The following is a 26221-nucleotide window of genomic DNA, read 5'->3' as shown; positions in this document are numbered from 1 at the left end:
CGTCGGAAGCTGCCGAGCACGTTCGTGTGCTGGCTCGAGTGCGAGTCGCTGTTGACAATAGCCCGGATTCCGACTCCAGAGGAGAAGAAGCTCCGCAGCCGGACGCGAGCGTCACCAGCCCCGCCGCCGCCGCCGCCGCCGCCGCCGCCGCCGCCTCCAGGACGCCCAGCGGAAGGAAGGGGTTATGTGAAAGCCATCTTTGAGCCTTCTTCATGGCAGTTTGAGGGCTGTTGGCTCGGAAGCTGAACCGCCGCACCGCAGCTGCAGGCCGACAATCTACCCCATTCCTCCGCCGCCGCTGCCGCTGCGCGCACCGAGCTGGAGGTAGCCCCGCAACCTAGCAGCCCCCCCCCCGCCCGCTAGATTCCCAAACATAGGATAACTTCTCGCCGCCGTCTCCGTTGCGAAGTGCAGTGGACCAAGGTAAAGTACCGCACCGGCACCAGCATCTCCACCTCCTCTTCCTCCGCCCCCACCCCCGCCTCCCCCCCAGTGGAGCTAACAGCGGCTAGTCGGGACTCGGGACGGCGCGTCCAGCTTGGGCTTCAGTCGCCCCCCCCTCCCTCTCCCTCACACCCCCAGTCAGTGTGTCGGCTATCGCTAGCAGCATTAGCTTCGCCTCGGTTTTTACCTCTGGGATGATGGGCGATCGTCCGAACCCGCCCAGGTAAAGTGTTTCGGCTCAGCAGAACCTCACCGACACCACTCGAATTCCATGTTCGTTCGTGTTTTCATGTTGTCTTGGCCGAGGACGACGACGTGCTGGCGTGATAACGGCTAGCTAGCTAGCTAGCTAGCTAGCTAGCCAGCCAATCGGTTAGCCGCCGTGTTTAGCTCATCTTAGCTTTAGCTTCGCTTCGCCTAGCAGCGAGACGGCATCCGAATTTCGACTCGGATGACATCTGCTGTCACTCCGGCTTGCGAAGAAAGGCCGCGGCGACCGCTTCCTTGGGCCGCGCGGATGCGTCGCCTTCGCCCGGCAAGGGACTAGCTAACGGCAGGCGGCGGCCGGGTGTGTCAAGGAGCCGAACGGGAGGCTAACCGTGCTAAGGGCTAGCTGTCAAGTTCGGAGGGCTTGAGCCTCGGCAGGCCCGGAAGGAGCCGGAAAGAGCCCGGCTGCGGTCGTCTCATCCGCGAGCGAGAAGAATCCCCCATTTGAACGGGAAAGCGGCAAGCGTGTGCGCGATCCTTTTATCGACACTTTTCACTCTCGGGCCCTTTGTTTCGCTTGGAAGGGGACGTCACCAACGCGCTCGGTTCTAGTCAAGTCGAGACGAACGCTTGCGACTTTGGCAGCCTGTCTGGAGAGCACTTTGAAAAGGGATACTTCTGCCGCTTGGGTGCCTAAGATTGCGGCCGCCCCCGGAATATTAGATCAGGATATGTCAGGCGTGGCGGGCGCATTTGGACTTTTCCTACTTTATGAGATTAGAGACCACTCAAGAGGAGGTGTCCGTTCTGCCCGGCCTGTACATGCGCGCGGCGTGCTGAGCTTCATGTCAGTACATTCACGCTGAGGTTGTGCTCACTAAACGGGAGCGTCATCTCACCCGGCGGCTCTTTCAAAGTAGTGAAAAGGCACCCGTTTTGGCTTGATGCAAAGTCGCTTTTTGTTGGCTAGCAAAATAATCTGTATCCCCCTTGTCAAACCACAGCGGTTATGACAGGAGTGCCCGCCAATAAGGGGAGCACAGTGCGCCTGTCCATTTGAAAAAGAACGACGCCTGCCGGACAGCGCGTCGGCTGTTGGGCCGTCGCCGCCCGACTCGCGTCCTTCTCCTTCCAGTGGCGACGAAGAAAAAGGAAGGTCGCGGCGACCCGCGTCGGGGCAGGTGCTTCCCACGGCCGAGAAAATGCCTGCTCCAAATCGGAATGGCTCGTCATATTTGAACGGTCTTTGACACGACCGGGAGTGACTGCAACGCCGGCGATTCCGTCGTTCTGATCATTCCCACGCGGACTTGTCGGCGGATGAACATAACGGACACGGCGGCTTTCCGGGCGTGATGAACGGTCATCGACACGCGCGTTTGCAAACGTCACGGGCGCGGCTCGACGTCGTCGTTTCCCTCTCCTGTCTGTCACGGTGCTAGCTGGCACGCGCGCGCAGGCGCGGCGTTCGGAAAACCGCTTGGCTCGGACCGTTTTAGGCGGGTGCGCCCGGCCGTCCTCGCCAGGCTGTTTGTCACGCATTTCGTGAGACCCGATAGCGCCAACGGTAGGCGAGCGGCGCAAACCGCGGACTTGGCTGACGCCAACCCTAATGCTGAAGTCTGCGCAAAGTCGCCGGAGCTAGCTTGCCGCCCTCTTCCTCAGTAAGTTCAGTGCACACGCCGGTTTGGGTTGCGGCAGAATGGAAGAGGAAGATGTTTGATGCCCGACGTCGGTGAGGCGATTGCATGACGTCCGGCTTGAAACGGGTCGAACTTTGGCACTGGGGATGGGCGGGTTCCTGTACCGGCCCCACTTCAAGGTACCGTACTGGTGACGCCGGCCCCTGGCACTGCGTTTGGCTATTAGGAACTACTAGAAGTTGGAAGTCGATCATTTCTCGCGCTTTTCAGCATAACCGAAGTCTTCGATAGGTAGGCCCGTCTTCAAAGCCATCTGCCGTTATTTCCCGTGGGGGAAATTCGATGTCTCAAATGTACTAGTGGCATCGGTGACTAGTCAACAATTGAGAACTGGTTCGTGCCTCTTGACTCGCGTTCGTAAGTTCAGCTTCTTTTTTGCGGTGGGGATGAGATGCCACCAAGGCCCCCGATTGACAAGCCAAAGACTCTCACGCGCGTTCCGCAAACGACGATAATGAAAAGTGCGCCGGGCGAAATGTCCGTATGCTCTTAGTCGGTGCGACGTTCGGGCGGGCCCGTTGACGCCACGCCTTCGGCTGAGCGCTCGCGGCAGGCTCCTAGTACCTTTTTTGCCCTCCGACGGGCAGGAGGTTGGCAGACGTTGAAAGAGAATCGTACATAAAGCCTTCAGCAATCATCGCGGTAATAGGACCAATCAGGCCGGCCTTTTCACTTGTAACCCAATTGCAGACTTGCCAGACGGCTATTCCGGCCAAAGAGGAGGTGGAAGGAGGTGCGTTATGTGCAACATTTCTTCGCTTCACCTTATTGAAGCGGGCTGCGTTAACAGTCGGGAGTCTTTTTTTCTTTTCATTGATCGCCGTCATCCCAAATATACTGTATTGGAATTGCAGGGAAAAAAAAACAAAACAAAAGCAACCGGTTCCATGTCTTAGAGTGTCTTGGAAAATACACGCTCCAGAAGTACGAGTTAGACGCGAGAGGCCCGATGTTGATGATGATGATGATGATGATGATGCTATCAGCGTGTTAGAGGCAATAGAGCACGTTTGCTGTTTGGAAGAATTGCCTGTGCGCGTGACACGTGATCCAATGCGTGTGTTGCCTTTTGTTTGATTGCTAGCGCAGCAAGTCAGGGTCCTGGTGTTTAGCGTTTGTAGACCTTATCAGCACGGCGTGTGCTTGCACACGTGTGTTTGTGCGCGCGTCTGACTTTGCGGCCTTTTAACGGCGTCGCATGCCAGGCCGGAAGATGTCCGTGGCCCCGTGTATTCATGAGCGTCGGTAGTATTTCTGCGGCTATTTGGCGCTCGGTGGGGTGAAGTGGCCTTAAGTTGGAGGAAAGTCCAAAGAATCGCCATAACGTCCTGATCCTGTTTTGCGTGCGCCGCTGAATACGACTTGGGAGTCCCATTTGTATCCCAAAACAAGACATTGACAAGGTAGCCACCTGTACGGCGGCCTTACGAGATGAATCCGTTCCACGGTTGGGACCGTAACGTCATTTCGCCAATCCAAATCAATGTCAATTAGCTAATGCGTGTCAAACCCCAGCTAAAAACTTGTCTGTACATATTAAAAAAATGAAAACATAGCAGTATAGTAAGTGCTACTAGTATAGAATATACATGATATATTATTAGATAACATCGTAAATAAAAAATATATCAAGGATTTCTCTACCTTTGAGTGACGCGACTCGAGCTTGTTCTGGCCATATTCCCTAGCGAGGGTGGCCTGGCCTGGCCTGGCCTGGCCTGGCCTGGCCGAGCCTTCTTGCTATTTCTCCATTATCTCCAGCTTCCTTTCCATACTAGACTTTGAATTAAGCACTAAAATGCACAATCAATACCAAATTGTTAGTGCCCACATGAGAACAACTCTTTAACGCTCCGCCATTTTGAAACCGCGACGCCGGCCGATAGCAGACCGGCATCTCGGTGACTCCGTGACGCCGACCGATAGCGGGGCGGCATTGTGGCGACGTAAGCAGGGGTGCCTCCGGTGACGTACGAGCGCGGTGCCCCTCGCAGACACGGCCGCTCACTGACCGCCACGTTTGAGAAGAGAAGTTGTTTTGATGTCGTAAAGTGGAACAAAAGGGCGCGAGGAGGGTCGCGTAAGGCGGGGACGTCTTGAAACGGGCGTATTTGTCAGTTAAATAGGTTGATTTGATTGAAATTGCTCCTGTTGGAAAGAATGGAAAGTGAAAACGGTTTTCCATGTGAATTTTACAGGCTAATCTCCTGTTTGCATTTTAACGGCATTTTACAATTTGAAAGAGAAGTCACGATTGGTCAAATCTGGAGCTTTTGAGAAAGCGGCCCAAAGCTGCTTTACAGGACCGGTTTACGCGCTGGAGGCCCGTGAGCGAGAGATGCTCAGCTCAAGCTACGCGCACGACCTGTGACCAAACGCTTTGGCGACGTCCCAGCCGCGGTCGGACGTCAGGTTAAGCGGCGCCCGGGAAACGGCGCGACTCCTGCTGTGCGCCGGAGCAGCGGGCCCGTTGGCTTTTGCGGAGGGCGCCGGCGTGCATGCGAGTCCATGCAAAATGCCATTGGCGGGCCGGGAGAAAATTTGCCCCGACTTCCGGGAGCGCTGCCCCTTGAAGCCGAACGGCGGCGTTAAGCGCAGTCGGGCTCCCGGGAATAGAACGCCTTTGAGGGGCCGCTTTTTTCTCCTCGTCTTTGCGAGCGTGCGCCGCAGCGGGCCGTTCTCCTCGTACGTGATCGGCGTCTGCCCTTGACTCTTGCGCTGGCTCCGTTCCTCTTTGTGTCTCTCTCGTCTTGCCGTCTCCCCGCGTCCGGACCCCTCCTCCCCGCGCTCCTTTTCCCGGTGTAATCCCCGGCTCCTCCTCCTCTCCATGCCCCCCCTCCCGGCAGCCAGCTTGCGCGGATGTCATCGGGCTGCTTATGTAAGAGCCAGAGGAGGGAAAGGCTCCCGCATCGTCCTGCGTTCTCCCTCAACCTCCTCTCCTCCTTCCGGCTTTTGCCATCTTGCGTCAATCGCCGTCGGCGAGTTTGACGGGAAGACCGCGCGGGGCCGATGGTCGTACACGGGGAGGGCGCCGCCCCTCCGCCGCACAGGTAAGGCCGAGGCTGCCGGTGCGGATGAGAGCGCGGTCGATGACGTCGTGGCTTTGACGGAGATTATTTGGGACGCGCTCGTTGGAACTCGTCCATTGGCTAGGAGCGATTTTGCACGGGCGGCAAACGTAGTCGTCAAAATGGCTGCCCTCACCATCGGCATCATCGATATTCTTTGGTAGCTTGCTTGTTTGTCACATGATGAGGACTTGATGAGTCAGCGGCTTCTTTCTCCACAGTTGTGGCTTTTTCCGGAGCGCCGTCGACGGAAAGGAAGGCGGTGCGAGGCCGGTTGTTGCCGCGGCGACGCGCGACGTCTGCCGATTAGCGGCGCTTAGAGCAGCCGCTATGTTTGGATCTCTGATTCGGAAGGCGTCAGCCAGGTGCCGCTCTTAAGCATCGTTAGCTAATCCCAGATTGAAGGTGACGTCATACGCACCGAGACGCCGCGCCGACGACGCGCGCTCTCCCTCCGCTCCCCGACTTCAGCCGACTCCCTATTCGGAGCCCCCCCCCCGCCCCCCGCCCCCCGCCCCCACCCGGTTGCGGACCGCTGGATTTTTGATGAAATTCGGTACTCCCTAGGCACGTTTTGATGGCCTTTCCGATGCGGGCCATCAACTCGCACGATGCGGGCCACTTACTTGCACGTCTTTTCAGCATCCGGACATTCGATCCCATGTACAAATTTTCTCGTTTTTTTTTTCCTGCCCGGTACACTCAATGAGTGCAAAGTCGAAACAAAAAATACCTTATAAAGCAAACGCATCCCATTGTTTCCGAAACATAAATTTCACTTAGCATCTGACAACTAACATCTATAATCCTACCTAAAGATGCGCTTTATAAACCGAACCATTAGCCGCTCCACCCGTATTAATGATTTCATCTACAAATGCTCCTTAAAAGGAGCGTTCAATTCCACTTTAAAAACCTTTCGATGGCAATGTTCCCACATGTTTGCATGACAAAATCCTCTGCTATTTAATAACCCTAATATATTATTTCTCGCTCTTGGAAACTACGCGGACTAAGCAGTAGGATGGGAGATCAGCAGGTGCCGTAAGCGTCCAGGTGGAGCCCGCCAGGTCTCTTAGGACGGCGGTCCGGGCCTGGGGCGCATCGGGCCAATCGCCTTACACCTCAAACGCTTACGGAAACGGAGATAGAAGCAACAACTATCTCTGCCCGATGCCTCCCCCTGAGGCGAAAGGAACCATTTATTATTTTTTGAAACTATCATATTTACTGCCTGTTTTTTTTAAAGGCAATAAATAGATCATCGCTGATGAATAATTGTGATTAATAAACACCATTTCGGTGTGGACCAAAATAGTCGCGATGACTGTTTTGGACGTAATCGTGCAGCCCTATCCCCAACCTTCATTTTAAAGCTGACGAAAAACTTGCACCCACCCGCCCGAGCGAACGTTTCCGGGTTTTCGCCGGCTATACGAAAGCAAGCGTCAAACACCAGGAAACTCGTTGGCCGCGCCGGCAGCCACGCGGGCCGGGCCGGGCCGTGCCGGAGCGGAGACGCGACGGGGCCCGCTTGACTGCCCTCTTAGCTTCCGTTCCAGGCGGTTCCGCACGCGGGTCAGGATGCTTCACAAGACCCGTTGACAATAGCTGTCCGGCATTCAGGCAAGTCGTGCCCAAGCTCCAAACTCGGAAGTTTACATTCGGAGCGATTTCAAATCGACTCCCAACTCTCTCGCCCTCGGAACATTTTGCACATTAATGACGCCGAAATGAAAACTTTGGATGTTTGTTGGCTTCGTTCATCCGGAATGACTGAAATGCATCAAATATCGCCCAGCCCCGGTCGCATCTTAACGGCCTGACGCGCGCGTGCAAGTATCAAGCAAATGACGTGACGCGGGACGGTTATCGGCCGGTCCTCGAGGCAGCGCCGTCGAGCCGTCCCTAGTTTAACGATGATGCGACGGAATGGCGAGAGGCGACCGGCCCTCGAGGCGCTTCGCCTTTGGGCGAGGCTCCGCTCCGTTCGCGGCCCCTCATGAGCCAGCACGCCCTTTGCCGGGTCGCGACCGACGGGACGACTCGACACTGGCGCCCCCCCCCACGTGACGACCGGCCGGCCGGCCGGCGCTCCGGCCCCCGTTCTCGCTCTCGTAATCGCGTGGCGGTAACGTGCGTGGCGCTTGTTCCCCAGCAGGGCTATGTCCTCGGCAGCCACCGCGCCTCCATCCGTGGACAAGGTGGACGGATTTTCGCGCAAGTCTGTCAGGAAGGCCAAGCAGAAGCGCTCGCAGAGCTCGTCCCAGTTCCGCTCTCAGGGCAAACCCATCGAGCTCACGCCGTTGCCGCTGCTCAAAGGTAAGCCGCCGTCGTCCCCGCGCCGCGTTCGCGACCAATACCAGTACGATGCAAGCGCCGCCTCTATTTTGACCGTCGAGTCCTCCGACGGGATGGAAAACCCGTTTCCGTTCTCGCCGCGAGCCGGGTCGCGCCGGCCCGGGTCACGAGCGCCACCGCTCGTTCGAGCGCCTTGAAACGACATCGGGAAATGCGCCGGCCCGGTCGACGAGGCCTCCCTGCCTCCGGGTTCAAACGGCGCCCAGATCTGGCGAGCCGCGACGCGGCCCGTACGTTAAGCTGTCGCACCTGTGCACTTTCGAGCAATTTGCGAGGAATGACTCGGGCCCGAAACGAAGCCAGGAAACGCTCGGCCTCCGTTGCTCACAAAACGGCCAGCAAAATTCACGCGCGCATCTCCGCTCGCGTCAGCTTTGTGGTCAGAGGCGGCAGCCGGCCAGCGACGGCCGACCTGCCCGCCGCCTCGCTGCGGGGTGGGCCCACTTTTTAGACCTTCCCCAAAAAGTCGAACGCAAGTCTCGCCCGGCTGGCCGGGAACTCGGCGCCCCTAAGTCTCCGATGAGAGAATTGCGCTTGACAGAATAACTTAGTAGTTGCTCCCATGGATGTCGGGGCATCATCGCATTCTTCGGGGAGGTTCCTTTTTTTTTAGCGGGCTCCTTAAAAGCTCGGCGGCGACGTGGGGGGGGGGGGAGAAAAGCAGGCAGGACCCCGCTCGGGCACAAGTCCGGACCGGCTGGGCCCCTCCGGTTCTGTCTGAGCTTCCTGGTCAACAGGTTCAAAAAGAGGCCTTCCAAAATAGCCGCACAGAGACGTACGCGCAACGCCGTTTGCCTGCCGAAGCCCGCCGCCCGCCAAGTTCGTCCCGCCGCCACCCCTCCCCAGGAGAAACCCGAGCCGCGGGGTGTCCCTTTACATTTTTCCAGCAGCGACACTTGCTTCGCTCCAAACAAGCCGCGAGCGGCGCGCCGCCAAACGCGTGTCGCCCACATATCGGCGTCCCTTCGGCCGACAAGGCCGCGCTCGCCTCCCCGTTATCGCCCGCCGCCCTGACGGAGGGAGCGACGGCGCCGGGGCTCCAGGTGGGTGTCGCCGGCGCTCTAGGCCGGCGGCGGCAAGCGCGCGTGAACTTAAGATGGCCGGCCCCGGGGGCAAAGCCGGCTTCTTTTATAGCGCGCGCGGTCGGGCGGGCTCTCGGAGAAGTTCGGCGAGGAACGGCGATCTCGCGTTTGGCTTGCCGTCGCCTCTCCGAAGCTCGGCCGTCGCTCGGCCCCGCCGATCGGGTGGTCGGCCCTTCTTCGGCAAAGCGGCGGCGAAAGCGCATCTGCGAGCGAGCGTTGGGAAGCGAACCCCTCGGATTCTTTCGGTGCGTCCGCATCCCTCCCGGCGGGTGAGCGCATCCAGCCGTGAGCTCTTCGCAGCTCGCGGCGGCCCGACCGCTCAAAGCGGGCCGGAAAATCCCTTCAAAGAGCGCTGGGATTTGTCCCTCCGTCGGCTCGCGACGTGACGGCCGCCGTTTCTTTCTTGATTGGTTTTCCGTTGGAACCGATTCCAGCTTCGGTTATGGGCTCGATTTCCCTCCCCGGCGCTTTGAGCGCCGGGCCGACGCCACCCCGGAGGCACCTTGGCGGCACGCGGCTCCGCTCGCGGAAATCCCCTGGAGTTTCCGTGCGTCTGCCCGCGCTCGTCGGAGCCGTCCGGACGAACGGGTTCGATTTGGACGGCGTTTCAAGACCGCGTTAGGCTTGAAATGGTCCAAGTCCCTAGTGGACTCTCAACCCTCCCATCTTGCGTGGTGGCTCTTGAGGTAGAGCAGAACCAGAAGAAAGCTCCCTCCCTAGACCCTTCCTAGACCTAGGCCGGCGATTCGTAGGGCCGGCAGAAAGGACTTTTTGCCCTTTGGATACGTTACGGCAAAGGCGCGTTTGCTGGGGCGGCTGGCCTGCAACCAACAAATTGTTTCATTTTGCTCCGTTGATGTATGGACATCAAATTGGGTCTGCCGGCATATTTTGAAAGGCCCCCCCCCCCCCCGATGGTTGTGCGCTTCGGTGACTCGAATGCCTTTTGCAGTACCTCAAAAAAGGGCTTCATTGATTATGGACGGAGTAGAATGAAGTCTACGGACGGACCCACGCTGAGCGAGGAGTGGATTTCGTCTTTGCGGCGACCGGTCCGTTAGCTTTCTTCGGCGGTCGCGTCCACCCCTTACTCAAAATTGGAACGATAGAAGGCCCGGGTTGGTCGCTGGAGAAGGGGTAGCTCTGCGCAACGTTGTCAAACGCCAAATTAATGAAATGAAAGTGACGCCCGCAATCGCGGCAGATACAAACCGTCTTCCGTGCGAAGGCCGCGTTGGGATCGAAAATGAACTCCCGAGTCGATTTGACTTGGATTTTCATTTCGTACGTACGTTCCGCGATCGCGGCAATGACACGGAAGCTCCCGTTCCCTTTTGGGTTCCAAACATTCGTTTGCCTTGCGACGCGAAAGGCTCCAAAGGTAGACGGGGCCAGCTTCTCGGTTGTACGGGACGGCGGAACGACGGTTCTCCAAATTTCACTGCGTAGGCTCGCCCAAGGGAAAAGGAGAACGCGCGTGCCATTCCCGCACGTCGGGCGCGCGCGAACCGCATGGGCGTGACTATGTTTTAAAAGGAGAAAGGGCTTTTCCGTCGGCCCGCGGCTCGCCTGTTGTCTGTCCGCCGGCCGTCAAATGAAACGTGAACGCACGGTTGCGGCGCGCAGACGTGCCGGCCCCGGAGCAGCCGGAGCTGTTCCTGAAGAAGCTGCAGCAGTGCTGCACCGTCTTCGACTTCATGGACACGCTGTCGGACCTGAAGATGAAGGAGTACAAGCGCTCCACGCTCAACGAGCTGGTGGACTACGTGACGGTCAGCCGCGGCTACCTGAACGAGCAGGCCTACCCGGAAGTGGTCAAAATGGTGAGCGGCGGCGGCGGCGGGGCGCGGGGCCGGCCGCCGGACTCACGCCCTCCGTCGGCCTTCAGGTGTCGCACAACATATTCCGGACCCTCCCGCCCAGCGACAGCAACGAGTTTGACCCCGAAGAGGACGAGCCCACGCTGGAGGCGTCCTGGCCGCACCTGCAGGTGGCCTTTCGCCGCGGGCCGGGCCGGGGCCCCTCGCTAGTCCGCCTGACCCCGCCCCCTTTGCCCTTTTGCTTCAGTTGGTATACGAATTCTTCATCCGCTTCCTGGAGAGTCAGGAGTTCCAGCCCAGCATCGCCAAAAAGTACATCGACCAGAAGTTCGTCCTGCAGGTGCGCCCGCCCGTCGGGGGGAGGGGCCGCGTCCCGGACGCCCGTCGCCCGACCGTCTAACCCCCCCCCCCCCCCCTCTCTCCCCCAGCTCCTGGAGCTCTTTGACAGCGAGGACCCTCGGGAGCGAGACTACCTGAAGACGGTTCTGCATAGAATCTACGGCAAATTCCTGGGACTGAGGGCTTTTATACGAAAACAGATCAATAATATTTTTCTACGGTCAGCGCGCGCCCGGCGCCGTTCCGCTCGCGCGTACATTTTCTCGTCTGTGGTCCTACTTTGGCGCTCCTTTGCTCTCTTGTTTTCCCATGACCGACCGGACCTGCTGCAGTTTTGTTTATGAGACGGAGCACTTCAACGGGGTGGCGGAGTTGCTGGAGATCCTGGGCAGGTACGTGACGCGGCAGCCCCGAAAGCCAAGAGGCTGGCCCCGCTCGATTATGAGCCGGGAGCGCCCGTAAATCGCCGCGCTCTGGAAAGGAAAAGCGCTCGGGCTGGTCTTTCCCGAAGACGGCCGCCCTCGTGTTTTTTCGCGCGCGCGGGGACCATCCTTCAGGCTCGGCCTACGTCCCTAACGGATGTTCGCTGTGCCTTCTGTGCAGTATAATCAATGGTTTCGCTCTACCGCTGAAGGCGGAGCACAAACAGTTTCTGGTCAAAGTGCTGATCCCGCTCCACACGGTCCGCAGTCTGTCGCTCTTCCACGCGCAGGTACGCGCCGCTTTTTGCCTCCTCGGCACGCCGTCCACGTTGACGAACGGGATGCCCGTTGAATGGAGCGCTCTCGTTTTGTCTGCAGTTGGCGTATTGCATTGTACAGTTCCTGGAGAAAGACCCCACATTAACGGAACCCGTGAGTAGGCGCGCCGGCGAGCGACTGCGCTTGCGACGACGGAGGAATCCCCCCCGGCCCGCCGTTAGAAAAAGGGGCCGCGGCGCCGTCTCTCAAAGCAAAGGCTTCGTCGGCCAGGCGCTAACGCCAAGCCCGGCAAGGAGAGGGCGGCGCCTTTGACCGCAGCGAGCGGGAGGCCGTTCGCTGCCCGCGCGGGGGCCCGCGCGGAGATCCGATCTTGCACGAGGCCGCCAAAAGACGTTTACGGAAGATTCCGTTTCTCAAGTTCCTTTCATGCGACCCCAGCAAAAAGCCTGGAAAACGTCACCGTCTTGTCCATGTTAAGAAGCGCCATCTAGCGGCGGAAGGCCGCCGAAGCGGCGGGCTCCTACCGGGCTTGTCCTTTGCGGTACCGCCGCCCCAAAAGTCCGAAAACCGTCCTATTTACCCGATATAGAAACGCGGGCCCCGGCCTCGGCGCGAGCCCGGCCGCTTTTCATTTTGACGCGAGAAGGGGCGGGACGCATTCAGCCGCTCAGGCAGATTGTCACCTGTGTGCAGGTCATCAGAGGATTGCTCAAGTTCTGGCCCAAAACTTGCAGTCAGAAAGAGGTGAGCGCCTTTTTTTTTTCCCCCCTCCTCCTCCTGCTCTCGCGTCGTCGCTCTCGCTCGAAGCGTGCCGGCTTGCGGCAGGTGATGTTTCTGGGCGAGCTGGAGGAGATCCTGGACGTGATCGAGCCCACCCAGTTTGTCAAGATCCAGGAGCCGCTCTTCAAGCAGATTTCCAGATGCGTGTCCAGCCCGCACTTTCAGGTCCGTTGCCGCGCCGACGGCGCCGCCGACGGCGATGCTGACGGCGCCGTTTGGCAGGTGGCGGAGCGAGCGCTCTACTACTGGAACAACGAGTACATCATGAGCCTGATTGAGGAGAACTCCAACGTCATCCTGCCCATCATGTTTGCCAGCCTCTACCGCATCTCCAAAGAACACTGGAACCCGTGAGTGCAAAACGCAGCGAGCCCGCGCGCGCGCGCCTCCGCCCGAGGGGCGAAAGGAGCCGAGCGAGGGGGCGGCCGTTTTGCCGCCCGCGCCTCCCCCCGAAACCGCGCGGCTCACGAATCGAGCTCGGCGGAGAGGCGAAACGGCCGCCCCCTCGGACGGACGGGGGCCGCGAAGGAGCCGCGGGGCTACCCGGAACGCTCGGGGGCCCGCCCGCCCGTCCGCCCGCCACTGACCGGCCGCGCGCCGCCGCCTTTGCTCAGGGCCATCGTGGCGCTGGTCTACAACGTGCTGAAGGCCTTCATGGAGATGAACAGCACCCTCTTCGACGAGCTCACCGCCACGTACAAGTCGGACCGCCAGCGGTAAGGGACGACGGCGCGTGTGGCCCGGGACCGCCGGTCGGCGACGCGGCCGATTTTGCAAACGCGGGCGCCGCTTTCCCTAGGGAGAAGAAGAAGGAGAAGGAGCGCGAGGAGCTGTGGAAGAAGCTGGAGGACTTGGAGCTCAAGCGAGGACTAAGGAGCGACGGCATCATACCCACTTAACGCCCGCGTGCCCTCAAAAAGGACCCCCGCCCCCCACCCCCACCGCCACCCCCCGGCCGGCAGCATCTGCGATTTGGATGGGGAGTGCCGCTGGTCTCTTAATTGTTTTTCTTTTTCTTCTGTTTTTTTCTTGTGTTTGTGCGATTACTTTTCAATAGATTCATCACGTCTGTTTTCATGCTTTCAACACTGTAAATAATTATTTTTTGTTTCTTTTTCCCTTCAACTGATATTATTGCAAACGGAGGGAAAAAAAACTAAACAACAATAAAAAAGAAAAGAAAAAAAATAGATAACGGCTTGTGTGGGTGGGGCTTTGAAGGAAACCAAAAAAGTCTAGACCAGGGGTGTCCAAAGTCGGTCCTCGAGGGCCGCCGTCCTGCATGTTTTCCAGCTTTCCTTTCCTGACACACCTGATTCAAATGATCAGCTCATCAGCAAGCTCAGCAGAAGCCCGATAACGATCCCGATCATTTGAATCAGGTGTGTCAGGAAAGGAAACCTGGAAAACATGCAGGACGGCGGCCCTCGGGGACCGACTTTGGACACCCCTGGTCTAGACGGCTCCGACGGTCTCGAGTCAACTTTTTTTTTTTTTTTTTTGGCCCCTCCACCGGCGCGGACTTCCTCTGCGAGCAACGGCAGCGGCTCGCTCACCCCGATGGTGCAAACATCCAGCGACTGGTCTTTTCCTTGTTTTCATCGGTTTGTCGTCCTCTGCAACAATCGAGCACAGTTTGTGTTCAGGAGCCGAGCGTCTGCTTCCGTCAGAGAGCTAAACCGCAACCGAGGAGGTGCCGGTCAATCGCGGAAGTCACCGGAAACGGCCGCACGCCACATTCAGAATAGAACTTAAGATAAATGTGATTCACGTGCGACTTTTGAATCCTGTTACCCGAAGCCTTTTGCGCCCGAAGTGCGCACAAGGTCGAGGACTTGAGAAATTGTAAATGCGAACGCCGTGCTCTACTCGAAAGGCCACTCGAGTCGCAATGGAAAGATCCGTCCAGCAGACGCCCGAATCTTTTGTTATTGCTTTGCGTACCGCCAGAGGGCGCTTTTCCCTTCAAATCGCCGGCCTAGGGAACCGGGAGCGCACGTGTCTCCGATGCGACCCTGATCCAATCATCGGTTGACCAGCTCATCATCAGAACGGCTGGGATCTGCTTCCGCTCGCCCTGTCTAGGACAGGCGCGTCTCGTGCGCCCCGCGTGTTTTTGAGCCCATCGGGTTCGTTGTCTGAGCTCGCCGACGAGCCCGTCGTTGGAATCGGGTGTGGTAGGGGGACGGAAACCTGCGAAACGCGCCGGCCCTCGAGGACCGGCTTTGGACGCGCCCGGTCGAGGACGCAGGTGTCCAACTCGGGTCCTCGGGGCCCGCCCGCCGTCTCGCATTTTTTCCAGCCTCTCCTAAAACACACCCCATTCAAACCATCGGCTCATGGGAAAGCTTTGCTTCGGGTCGGGGAAGTCTCGCCGACCGGGAGAGCCGACTGGAGCGCGAGGACGGCGACGGGATTCGTAAGAGAGGACTTTGTTTGCATTTGCCTTCCGTCCAATCGGAAGCCTTGAAAAGTTTGTACCGGAGCTCGCGCTGTCCCCGACCGTCGTTCTAATTTGGTTGTTGTCTGTTTTGCTCTATTCCTGACCTTGGGCCGTGCTTTTCTTTGCTCCGCGAAAGCAGGTGCAAGATTGGCGCGCGTGCGTGGGTGGGAATAGATTGTGGAAACGTGAGTCTATGACTGCTTGTGTGTTAGCGTGGACACGCAAGTGCGTGTGAGCGTATGTGACTGGCTTGTTGCGCAAGCGTGCGCGCGTCTATATTTAGGGAGGCGCAAAGTATGGTGGGGGCTCCTCCGGTGTCTCTCCCAGCGGGTTGGCTAGCAGGCATCGGACCTGGGAGTTTGCTCCGGAGTCGTCCTCCGCCTGTCGGACTTTTGCGCGCGCCGCCGCTCGCCGGGCCGCCCTTCGCCACGAGTTGCGCCCGATCCAAGCAAGTCCTCGCAAAAAGCCAAGTAAGTGACCGACGTCGACGGGGGCGGGCGTCCTTCCGACCCTGGTCGGCAAAAGCCCCGCCGGGCCGGCCGTCGGCCCGCGCGGAGCGCGCCTCCGCTCGCTCTCGGCCGGTACGACGTTTGTCAACGGCGCTCGGCGTTAACGCCGATCGGCGGCGCCTTTTCCTCCGCGAGGGCGCGCGAATGGCGGCGGGGCCCCCGACCGCAAATCGCAGTGGAAAAAGCGCGAAAAGCCGTCTGGGTTGGAATCGGCCTCCCCCGGCATTTCTGCCGCTACGCTCGGAAGCCTGAGGGCAGATTTCCTTAAGGGCCCGCACGTCAAGCCGGGCTCCGTACCGGGCGGGGGTCTGCCAGAAAGGCGCTCCTCTTTTTGAGGCGGGGAAAGGCCGCGGCGCGATGAGGACACTCGTCCTACTCCGTGCCGCAGAGGACTGCTCTATTTCCGGCGCCGGCGTCAGAGGGCAGCGCTCGACGTCTAAGGTTACTTTTTAGAGCGCACGTGCGTCGAGGGCACGCGCACGTGCGTCTTTGCAAGTTTGGCGGCCGGCCGGAGGTCAGAAGAAACCGCCGCGCTCTCTCGCCTTTTGAAGGTTCACGTCGTTGCTCTCGCCCTTTGCGCAGAGGCGCCACCTCGGCGGCGGGCCTCCCGATGGACTCGGAGCGACTGGGCGACGTGGGGGATCCGGCCCCCGCGCCCCTGGACGTCGACGACCTACTGGCGCTGCTGCAGGGTCAGTACGACAGCCCGCCGGCTAAAGCGCTCGCACCTTCCGCTTTTGGCGCTGAAACCAGAAAGCTGAAAGTGAACGGCCCCCGCACCCAGGAAAAATGGCAAACGTTAGTTGGCGAGGGGCGCAAAGTGGCACGGCCGCGATAGAGAACGGAAGCACGAATCCGCTTTTGCCTTCCGCTGCGCGCATCTCAGCCCGCCGGGGCGCAGTATAAAACGGCGTGGGACAGCCCTCGCCCCCGTCCCGCTCGCGCAGAGGATCAAGAATACGTGCCCGCGAGTCGACTTCAGCCGGGCCGCTTTCGCCGAACCGGTTCTTAACGGAGGTGAAAAGGCTCGCGGCGGAGCAGCCGCGGCTGAAGCGAGTCGCCGGGAGGCGGAGCTTAAGTCGGTCAGACCGGCTTGAAGGGCGGTCGGACCGGAAAAACAAAATTCATTTTTCGCAGCGTTGACAATGTGACGACTTCGGCCGGCATGGGTGAGTCCCTTTCTTCTCCGAATAAGCCCGGCCCGGCGGCATCGGGGCCGGGTCGGGGTCTCCGTCGGCACGTCGCCCGCCCCGCCAAGTAGAACAAAGTCCCCGGCGAAAGGGCGGCGCGCTCGCCGGCCCCGGCCGAGCCGCGCTCTGCTCACGGGGTTACACGATCGGCCGCCGGCCCAATTTGGGAAACGGGAAGCCGCGACGTCACAAAAACACGCGGGCGACCGAACGCCCTGTGAAATTGTGCGACAAATTCCGACGGCCCTTGAAGTCGCTTGACGTTTTGGCGCAGATCCGAGTGAAGGAGCGGGCCTAACCGCCGGCGGGATTGATTATTTTGCTCCCACTTGCGAGTGCGAAGCGTAGCTTAGCAAACCGCGGGCAGGTCGCGACCGCGAATCCGAGGGCGGGGCGCCGACCAGTCGAAGAAGACGAAGCACTTTGCTCTTTCTTTGCGTCCGCGTGACTGTACTGGAGCGCCTCCCCGTGGCTAAGGAAGGAGCCGCGCACTGACGCCATGGCGGGTGTCAGAACCAATGCCCGGGCAGTGGGAAGGATCCAAAAAGCCAAAGCTTTTTTTCCCCGTTTCGAAGGATTCCGCTTACGGCTTCGGCGCGGCGACGGCCGACTCTTTGGGGGCGACTGATCGGCAGGGCTAGCGGTTCCGAATGCGCTCAAGGCATCTGTGGCCACGTTACCGTTGCGGGCTCCCTCACGCGACGCCCTCCGATGTGGAGGCACCGGAAGCGGCCGCCGTAAATAAGTGTCGTCGGGATGCCGTACGTGCGCGACCGTTTGTCAGATTGGCAGAAGACGTGGCGTCCGTCGCTCGGAAGCGACGCCCCAGCTCCCGCGCATGAGCTCGGCGTTTGAATGGGGCGCGACCGTCGATGAGAGAAGCGGGGGAAAACACGCGGGATCACCGGACTTTGACACCTCTGGCCATCGTTTACGTTTTTCGGTGACGTCGGAGTACGTCGCCGGCTGGCGCTCGAGCCTCGAGTGTCGATTAACGCCAGCGGCGTCTGTGTGTGCGCAGTGGAGCAGGAGCAGATCCAGAAAAGGACTTTCACCAACTGGGTCAACGCCCAGCTGGCTAAGGTGAGCGCTCTCTCATCTCTCACCTTTTGTCGTGACGAGGAGGCCGCTTGCCCCCCGCGCGTTTCGGGGATTCGATTGGAGGAGGTTTGCGGTCGCGCGTCACCGTTCCAGTATGAATGCCCAAAGATGGGGGCCCAAAGATACCTCCCCCGCTCCGACTCATCCGGCGCCGGCCGACGGTGGGGGGCGGGCTTCCCCCCGCAGAGGCGTAGGGGTCCGGGTGGCTCGCGTGTGGGTCGTCCGTTTTGACGGCCGCGGCGGCCCGCGCGCCGCCCCTTTTGGAATACCCGCGCGTGCCGTAGATCTCCGAGGGCCGGGCGAAGGAGCCTCCGGGAGGTCTTTCGCGCGCGCGCCTTCCCGCACCGAACCCGGCAAAGAATTCCGTCGAACGACCCACGTGTTTGCGCAAACAGAGGAGACCTCCAAGCAGGGTGGCGGATCTCTTCGACGACTTCCGCGACGGGTCCAAACTGTTGGATCTGCTGGAGGTGATGAGCAACCAGAGCATCGTGAGTCCAGAAGCTCGGCTCTCCACGCTGGCTGACGCCGAGAATAAGCGCGTCCGCCGTTTTCCCCAGAGCCGCGAACGAGGAAGAGGAACGTTCCAGCGCAGGAGCAACATCGAAAAAGCCCTGGCCTTCCTCCGTCACAAATCGGTAACTGCCAAACGCCGGCCCTCGTCGCGCCTAGAAAGACGGCGCCCCTCAGTTGCCTCGTTGCGCTTTCAGATCAAACTGGTCAACATAAACGTTCCCGACATCGTCGACGGAAAGCCCTCCATCATCCTGGGCCTGGTCTGGACCATCATCCTTCAGTATCACGTGAGGGCCGGCTCAATAAAGCGGTCGCCGCCGCAGCTGTTTCGAGTCGGCCAGCCAAAGTCCGCCGAGCCGGGGCGGAGGGCCCCGCCGCGCTTCCGTCTCCCGGGCGGGCTCGTTCCTCGGCATTCGCCGCCATCGATCCGCGCGAACGCGGCCGGCGACGAACGGGCTCCGAAACCCCCGGCGCGCATGCGAACGAGCCCATGGCTAAAACGTGCCGGTTTCCCGCCCTTCATAAATACAAATAATAGGAATGCGAAATAGACGTCGGCAAAGGGTTCGTTAGGCGACGGGTGGGTGTCGTGCCGTATGGCGACGGTGGGGACGACGTGTTTGTGCGTCCGTTCCGCAGATCGAGGAGCTGGCCAGCGGACTTTCCTTCGGCTCGCGTCAGTCGTCCGTGGAGTCTCTGGCCAGTCTGGACTCGCGGTCGTCCCGAAGCGCTTGCAGCCCCGTCCCCCGCGGAGGCTCGCCGCTGCACGCCCGCTTCAGGCTGTCGGCCAAGAAGGCGCTGATGCTGTGGGTCCGCGAGCAGTGCCACAAGTGCGTATGCCGGCCGCAACCCCCCCCCCTCTCCTGTGCGAGGCCGCGCGTGAGCAAGTGGCGCGGCGCCATCTGCTTTCAGGGCCGGCTGCTCTGCCAAGGTGAAAGATTTTAAGGGCAGCTGGCGTAGCGGCGTGCTCTTCCTGGCCATCTTGTACGCGCTCCGCAGCGACCTGGTGGACTTGTCCAAGGCGGCCGGCAGAAGCAACAAGCAGAACCTGGACGAGGCCTTCCGAGTGGCCGAGCGGGAGCTCCGCATCCCGCGGCTGCTGGAGCCCGACGGTGAGGACGCCGCCTCGACCCCGCCGGTCGCTTCCCGTAGCGACGGAGGCGGGTCGAAAGGCGCCATTTCATGATGCGAGCCCCCGCGCTAGGCCACGCGGACCAGGCCCAAATCCTAGACTGGCCGGTCTAAGATTTCGGCCTGGTCCGCCAGGCGGCCATCCGCAAGGACAGCATAGCCGGAAATCACGGCTCCTAACGGGCAACCCCCCCCAACCCCTAGAAAATTCAACTTGATTCCATTTGTTCGCTTCGGCGGTGGATGAAAGGCAAGCTAATCTTGTCCTCTGCGGATCAGTCAAGCGCTATTTCAAGTGCGAGCGTGTGCGCCGCGCTTGCTGCAAAGCGTCTTTGTGAGTCGGACACAAAGCGGTAGTGTTCTGACGCCGTCGCCCGAAGGACGCCTGTGTCGGCTGACGGGCTCGCCGATCGCCAGCATAAAGCGCAGGCCTGTTTCACTTCTTCTCGCCTGTTAGCCGCTCGGGCTTCTCACGCGGCGCGAGCGGCCACCAGGCGAGAAGAAGCGAAACCGGCCAAACGCAGCTCGCGCGGCGACGCGACGAGTCACCGATGGATGACCGCGCCGATGCCTACGCAGATGTGGACGTCCGGGAGCCCGACGAGAAGTCCATCATGACCTACGTGGCGCAGTTCCTGCGCTACTCCAAAGATGCGCCCGTCTCCGGGGAGGACGCCGCGCAGGTCAGCGACCGCCCCTCTGTCCGACCTGCTTGAATCCACGATCTCCGGAAAGCGGCACCGGCGCATGCGCCCCCGTCGCCGAATCGGTCCGCGCCGTCTACTTTGGGGCTTCTGCCGATTGATCGATGGGAAACCCTAACTCTTCGGGTTTGGCCGCGCCGACGTTTGGCTTCGACATGAATTGGCGCAGACACGCCGACGCGCACGCTGGCCATTGCTCGACGTTGGGCTCGCCAGACAGAATATTCCGCTTTAGTTTGCCTGCCGCCTTTCTGTTTCCTCACCAGACTGGCTTTTCCGTCTCCTCGCCCTTTGAGAACAATCCACTTTCTTGCTTACCGGCCTGTGTCTAATGGGGACATATGGCGGGTCGCAGCCAATGATGGGGCGCAAGCCGCGGGTTTGGCGCCTGTATTGTCTTGCTGTTTTTGTGCATTTGCCTGCATTTGCTTTGCAACACTTTGTACAATTGTGACTCCCTTCCGTCCTTCCTTCTTTCCTTCCTTCCTCGCTTGCGGCAACCTCCTCTCTGAAGAGCTGGTATCTGAATCCTCCAAAGGCAGCCTCTCCCATCAGCCTGCCCGTTCACTACACCCCCGCCGTCTCCGCTTCGCCGCTGCGACAGGTATTTCCCGTGTCATGCTTTGCTTGTCGCTGGTGTGGCCTTGACACTGAGCTCATTCTTTTTGTGTTCGTCGACCTAGAAATTGCGCTCATCAAATGTCGTACGGAAATAAAAATGAAGAGCAGAGAAGTAGAGTAAGAGTACTGCGCCTTTTGGCCAGAACAGGTAGTGGCCAGCTCAAACTTTCCTCACTTGCCGCAGTTTGTTTGCCGAAATTGCACTTGTGGGTGGGATCTGGCCACCCAGCAGAAAGGGCTCTCAATTGCCTAGGCTACCTAACTTAACCCTAACTCTCCATCTCGCCGTCGGCGCGCGCTCGGCCAACGATGGCCCGCATTTACATCGGTGGGTGGCCGCATGCTAGCGACGTGCATGTCACTACTTGTGTCGACGGCCAAAAAAGCCATAGCCTCGTCTTCACCCGGTAGCTCTGTGGCAGGGGTCCTGTCCTCGAGAGCCACAACCCAGCCTGTTTTCGATCTTTCCCGACAAGCAAAACACCCGATTCAAATCACGAGCTCATTGGCCCGCCTCGCCGAATTCTGCTAACGACCCTGATTTGAGGCGAGTGTGTTGGTCGAAGGGAAACATCGGGATAAGGGCGGAATCGCAGCACTCCAGGACCGGACTCGGCCACCCCTGCCTGCCCTATGGAGAATTCTCCGTAGCGGAAGGTGCCGGGAGGTGCCGGGAGGCGCGTTCTTGGACCAACTTCTGGTTTGGAGAAAAAATGGAACAGTGTCTTTTTTTTAGTGTGTGTGTGGTTTTTTTTTTTTTACCTCAGGCTACCCCAGAGCACAAGGCGCAAGAAGTGTCACGTTGGCTTCTGCAGGCATACGAGGAGCTGCTGGAGGGCTGGGACTCCACCCAGGGCGAGAGCTACTCTGAGCGCTTCCACGTATGTTCTCCTTTTCCGTCCAAGGTGCACGCGTGCATAGGCTGTGGAAACGACGCGAGCCCGGGCGTCCGGGAGAACCGGCGCGAGCCGAGCGTTAGCGCCGGGGCGCCCCCCCCCCACCGCGTAGAAATGCGCAACCGGAACGTGGCAAGCTGCCGTTCGGGCCGGGGCTCGGTCGCGCGGCCCGACGCTCAGCCCGAGTTCTGTCGAGCTTCGTGTTTTGGAATCCAGCCCTTTCGACTCCGCGCCGTTGAGTTGTTCCCGAGAGTCCGGCTTTCCACATCGTCCGTAGATGTAGGACGGAAGATCCGCTTCTTGTTTTAGTCCTACCGACTCTGCCGAACGTACGTTTTGGATGCGGGTTTGTGGCGCAAAGTGCTTGATTTGAGTTGCGCTTTATGCGTTTCTTAGGTTTTCCAGACCTTTGTGGCGTCTTTCAGCGAGCAGCGGCGCCCGATCATGCCTATGCTCACCGCCATGAGACGAAGCCGCACACTGAGCGATGAGCAGCGAGGCCTCAGGGAGGCCTGGGATGCCCTCACGCAAAAGGTGCACCGCCACTGCGTTTTTGGGGGGTTAGGGTTTGGTTCTCATTTCGGAATGCTGTGCTCATCCTCATCCTTCTCCCGCACACCCGCTCACCTCTTACTCCTGCTCCTCCGCTCCGCGCGATCTTTGAATCTTTGGTACCTGAGCTTTGCTTGGGGAACTTACCCGATTGAAGCCACGTTTGAGTCCCACCGTCAGCATCGTCTCTATTATTCGGCCATTGTTGTCATCAATCCATTTATGGAAAAAAAGAAAAGAACGTAGTCGGCGAGAACTCTCGTGACTGGCGCGCTACCTAACTACTTTACATGAGAAGAATTTCCTCCACGGCACTGAGCTTTGTGCGGTGCGCCGCCATCCTTTCGGGGTTGCGCGAATGCTGGCAATTTGCAGCTGCGCAACACGGCGTCGGCCGTCATGAGACATCGTGGAGATCAGAGGCCGTAACAGAAACATCCACGATTGCCCCTCCGCGTCGCATCCCATGTCGGCGGGAGCAGTGCCGCCAAGGGAAACTAACCGACGCAGAAAACAGACATCCGTTAGGGCGGGCGGAACTTTGCCATTCGCCTCTTAATTGCGGCTGAGCGCCTGCCGTACGGCGACGTTTCTTCTGTGACAGCTTGGTGAGTACCAGCTGGAGTTGGACCTGAGCCTGCCCCAGCCTTTGGACGCGGTGGCGCGGTGGCTGAGATGCGCGGAGGGCATTCTGGCCGAGGAGGAAGCCGAACCCCGGGACCACGGCCGGGCCGCGGACCAGGCCGGGGAGAAACAGGAGCAACTCAAGGTGAACGTTGGGACACGTCGGGGGCCGGCCGGCTCTGGCGCCCTCGAATGTCGCGTTTTTTTGAAGCACTTCGATAGCCAGTGTATTATAAAAATAGATGATGGGATCAAACGACTTGTTTCAAATGGAACAAAAACTTGGCAATGACTGTAGAAGCGCGACGAAATGGGTCGGAAATAGCCGCCAGGGAGCAGGGAGGCCGACCAGCAGCTCCCCTGCCGCGGGGCTCCTTGCTCACGGCGCCAGACCGGCGCAACGGCGAACGGAAAGCGCAAAGCGACGCGGCCCGACAACGGCAGCGACAAAGAGCTCGAAGCGGACGGATGTACTTTGGACTTGTGGGACGCACGTGTGGGGACGGAGATGAGCCCGAGCGCTGTGTGTTGATTTAGGTGTGCCTCGAGGAGATGCCCCAGCAAGTAAAAACCTTCCAGTCCTTCCAAAACCAAAACGAGTACGGAAACCTCCTGGTTCCTACGGAAAAGATGGAGGATCTGAAGAGAAGGTGAGGACGATTTCGGAGCAAACGTCACATTTCTCAGGCTTTTCCCGGGCCTGCCATGCGGGATCCATTGAGAATTTGCGCCGGCGGGTGGTCGGGCACTGAGCCAACATTTCACTTGGCAGGTTGACTGGCGTGAGAGTGAGTGCCAAGTACCATGGCATCAAGCTAGAGTACCGCCAGCATTGTCACGCCGTCCTGGATTTGCTGAGCCAGATCAGGAGCAAAGTGGGCTCGTGGAGCCGGCCTTATCTTTCTCCGGAGGCGCTCAAGCTTTTGCTGCGCGACCGCCAAGTGGGTTGGGTTAATTCTCTGCCGCCACATACGCCCGCCGCCCCCGGAACGACGTTGTTGTTTTGCCGGGTTTTTGGTTTGGCGATTCTGGGTATTGACAGGATTGTACCGCAGGAGCTGGTCACGAAGCAGGAACTCCCTTCTAAGCTGGAGGCCGCGCTCCATAAGCTGAAGCAAGCGTCTGAGAAATACTCTAGCAAGTCCGCTCTGGGTAAGGCGGCCGCTTTGACGTGGCGTGCCTCAGACCTGAGAGTGGCCAGCTACTCAAACGCCGTCCCGCCTTTCAGCCGCAGACTACCCCCGCGTTTGTCAGCAAGCCACACAGCTGGAGGAGGACACGGCAACCGTGTTGGCTGAGGTCAACTCTGCCAGCGACGCCCTAGGACAGGCTCTGAGCGCCTGGGATTCCTACAGCGACGCTTTGAGCTCCATGCAGGCGTGGCTGGAGCAGGCCTCGGCCGTACGGGCCTGCGGCTCCCCACCCAGGGTACGCGCCGGTAGCCGACCGCCGGGCCAAACAACGTCGACGCGTGCGCGGTATACGGTCCCGTTCTCTCGTGGTTCCGACGGGCGTGTTGTTCAACGTGCTCCCTTTGGCCGCGGAACCAAGGTGACGTCCGAGACCCTGCTTGAGTGGGATTCCCGGCGGGCTCACCTCAACCAGGTGGCAAGCTTCCTGATGGAGTCCGCCCACCCGAGGACCAGCCGCGGCCTCGAGGAGGAGCTGCTCAAACTCAACCTGGATTGGGCTGAGTTTGTCCAGAGGAACGCCTTGGTAGGTTCTGATTCCTTGAAAACCTTGCTCCCGTGCAAGCCGTGTTCTTTGCAACGTTTGCCAAGTTCCTTGTATACTTGTATGAAACTTTCCACGGGGCCACGGAATGAGCGGATCGTTTGCTGTGTTTTTGAGGATTGCGCAACAGAGTCCAGCAATGACAGCCGAACCGAAGCGCCGGACCTTGACACTCTTGTCAAGGAAGCCACGCTTCTTCTCCAAGAGCCTGTCCAGATAACGTCAGGCCCTTTACGCACATATAGAAAAAGAATACAGGTAATACCAGAATCCCTTACAACAATTTAGTAGGCAGAGCAAATTCACAGACATTCAGTTGAACGTTCGCAAATTGCACTGCAGTCCAAAATTTTATTCTTATACTTTATGAGGCTCTGACACCTTGCGTTTTGTCCCTCAGATAGTTCTGAGGAAGTTTAATGAAGTGGATCTGGAGGTTGATGACTCTGCTCCACAATGTCGTGCGGATCAGAAAGAGAAACAGAAAGCCGCCATGCCTGTAGTAAGTACAGTAGAACTCCTCTACAACAAAATCATATTTGGGTTCAAACATATCTTTTGGAATTTCTTTACAAGCAGAAACATGGCAGACCAACGATTGCTCATGGAAACACCTTTATGATTCGTCTGAAACCTGCTAAAACCCTAATACCGTCATTTAAATACCGTAAACTCCCGGCGAGCACCACGTTGGGGATACATAGGAGTTTGTTCAAAAAATAATTGCGATAATTTGAATCTTCTGGGATTCTCTACCTCTGCTATAAAGTGGTGTTGTTTGTATGCCTTAGAGTCCATTTACTGCCACCTAGAGTATGGGAGAATATGATCTGACAGCGGGGGACCGCCGCTCCGAGTATACAGTGCAGCAAAACGCGTGCCGGCGCATCAAGTATCAACCAAGCTAGGCTTTTGCTGCAGGCTTGTTTTCGTATCATGCAATCTGAGGGAGGGTTTCGTTGTACGAGGAAGTATTAAAGTAGGAAGGACTTTGATGCTCGGATTTAATTTTTTTTTCATCATGGGGGATGTTTTTTTTTTTTTTTGCACATGCAGGTTTCGTTGTCGAGGAGTTTTACTATAGCTTCTGCTAGTATGCCAGCTCATACATTAAGTGTTCTCCTGCGACCTCGAGAGCATGCATGTGACGGTTTCTGCTTGAAGGAGGTGAAGAAGACCCTGTGTGAGGCAGACCGGGCGTGCGCAGAGTTTCAGCGGGGTATTTCGGCTCTGGATGGACGCTTGGCCGAGCTTTTCCATTGGGAGTGCGAGGCCCGGGAATTGTGCGGACCGCTGAGGGCCACCGAGCGACTGAGCCAGCAGCAGCGAGGCCAGCATCCAAGCGCTCGGGTGAGATGATCTCCCGAGCGCCGAGACGGGACATCCGGGGCGCCGACTCGAGAGTCATTGGACTTCGCTTACTCCGGCAGGTCCTGATCTCGCGTGGGCTTCAGCTTGAGGGTCAGGTGGTGACGGAGGAGCAAGATCTTCAGGTCCTTCTTATGACACATCAGAAAAGCTCACCCATTCAGCACCTGCAGACCACCGTCATGCAGGACCGCGTGCGAGCAGCACTGGTGCAATCACAGGCCAGTCGGATTTTTCTTATTCCTATTATTTGTGCTTCTTGGAAAACAAGAGACTGAGAAGAGATTAGTCCCATGGACGTTTGTTAAGAGGTGGTGATTAAATGAG

General features: G+C 59.0%; 2 protein-coding genes across 9 annotated transcripts in view; both read left to right on the top strand.

Annotated features, from left to right (window-relative positions):
- The first annotated feature begins 57 nt into the window (after nucleotides 1-57).
- On the top strand, nucleotides 58-13700 carry ppp2r5eb (protein phosphatase 2, regulatory subunit B', epsilon isoform b). 8 transcript variants are annotated; one of them, XM_088432879.1, is made up of 14 exons: nucleotides 4392-5404; nucleotides 7584-7744; nucleotides 10492-10688; nucleotides 10754-10855; nucleotides 10933-11025; nucleotides 11114-11244; nucleotides 11357-11416; nucleotides 11628-11736; nucleotides 11825-11878; nucleotides 12419-12469; nucleotides 12551-12670; nucleotides 12728-12855; nucleotides 13120-13221; nucleotides 13305-13700. In XM_088432879.1, exons 1-14 carry the CDS (start codon nucleotides 5364-5366, stop codon nucleotides 13402-13404), a joined length of 1449 nt encoding a protein of 482 aa, XP_088289005.1. In that variant the 5' UTR covers nucleotides 4392-5363; the 3' UTR covers nucleotides 13405-13700. The 8 variants fall into 8 exon arrangements, with proteins under 8 accessions (XP_088289003.1, XP_088289002.1, XP_088289000.1 ...); XM_088432878.1 differs by having other exon boundaries at nucleotides 4394-5404; nucleotides 7581-7744; XM_088432877.1 differs by lacking the exon at nucleotides 4392-5404 and adding an exon at nucleotides 58-423 and having other exon boundaries at nucleotides 12551-12855.
- Nucleotides 13701-16590: 2890 nt separating this feature from the next.
- syne2b (spectrin repeat containing, nuclear envelope 2b) overlaps nucleotides 16591-26221 on the top strand; it is a 52819-nt gene continuing 43188 nt past the window's right edge. Inside the window, 21 exon segments of the mRNA XM_088433601.1 lie at nucleotides 16591-16626; nucleotides 17669-17730; nucleotides 18144-18239; nucleotides 18309-18386; nucleotides 18459-18551; nucleotides 18904-19094; nucleotides 19177-19376; nucleotides 19975-20078; nucleotides 20614-20703; nucleotides 21488-21601; nucleotides 22013-22150; nucleotides 22773-22937; nucleotides 23330-23442; nucleotides 23565-23733; nucleotides 23848-23944; nucleotides 24021-24220; nucleotides 24344-24508; nucleotides 24644-24784; nucleotides 24927-25028; nucleotides 25691-25876; nucleotides 25957-26115. Of these exon segments, the coding sequence (XP_088289727.1) occupies nucleotides 16623-16626; nucleotides 17669-17730; nucleotides 18144-18239; nucleotides 18309-18386; nucleotides 18459-18551; nucleotides 18904-19094; nucleotides 19177-19376; nucleotides 19975-20078; nucleotides 20614-20703; nucleotides 21488-21601; nucleotides 22013-22150; nucleotides 22773-22937; nucleotides 23330-23442; nucleotides 23565-23733; nucleotides 23848-23944; nucleotides 24021-24220; nucleotides 24344-24508; nucleotides 24644-24784; nucleotides 24927-25028; nucleotides 25691-25876; nucleotides 25957-26115 (2667 nt within the window). The 5' untranslated portion in view covers nucleotides 16591-16622.

This window comes from Hippichthys cyanospilos, chromosome 14 (genome assembly GCF_059441005.1).
Source record: "Hippichthys cyanospilos isolate Australia breed blue-spotted pipefish chromosome 14, RoL_Hcya_1.0, whole genome shotgun sequence".
NCBI classification, from domain to species: domain Eukaryota; kingdom Metazoa; phylum Chordata; class Actinopteri; order Syngnathiformes; family Syngnathidae; genus Hippichthys; species Hippichthys cyanospilos.
This window is presented reverse-complemented; position numbering and strand designations above follow the sequence as displayed.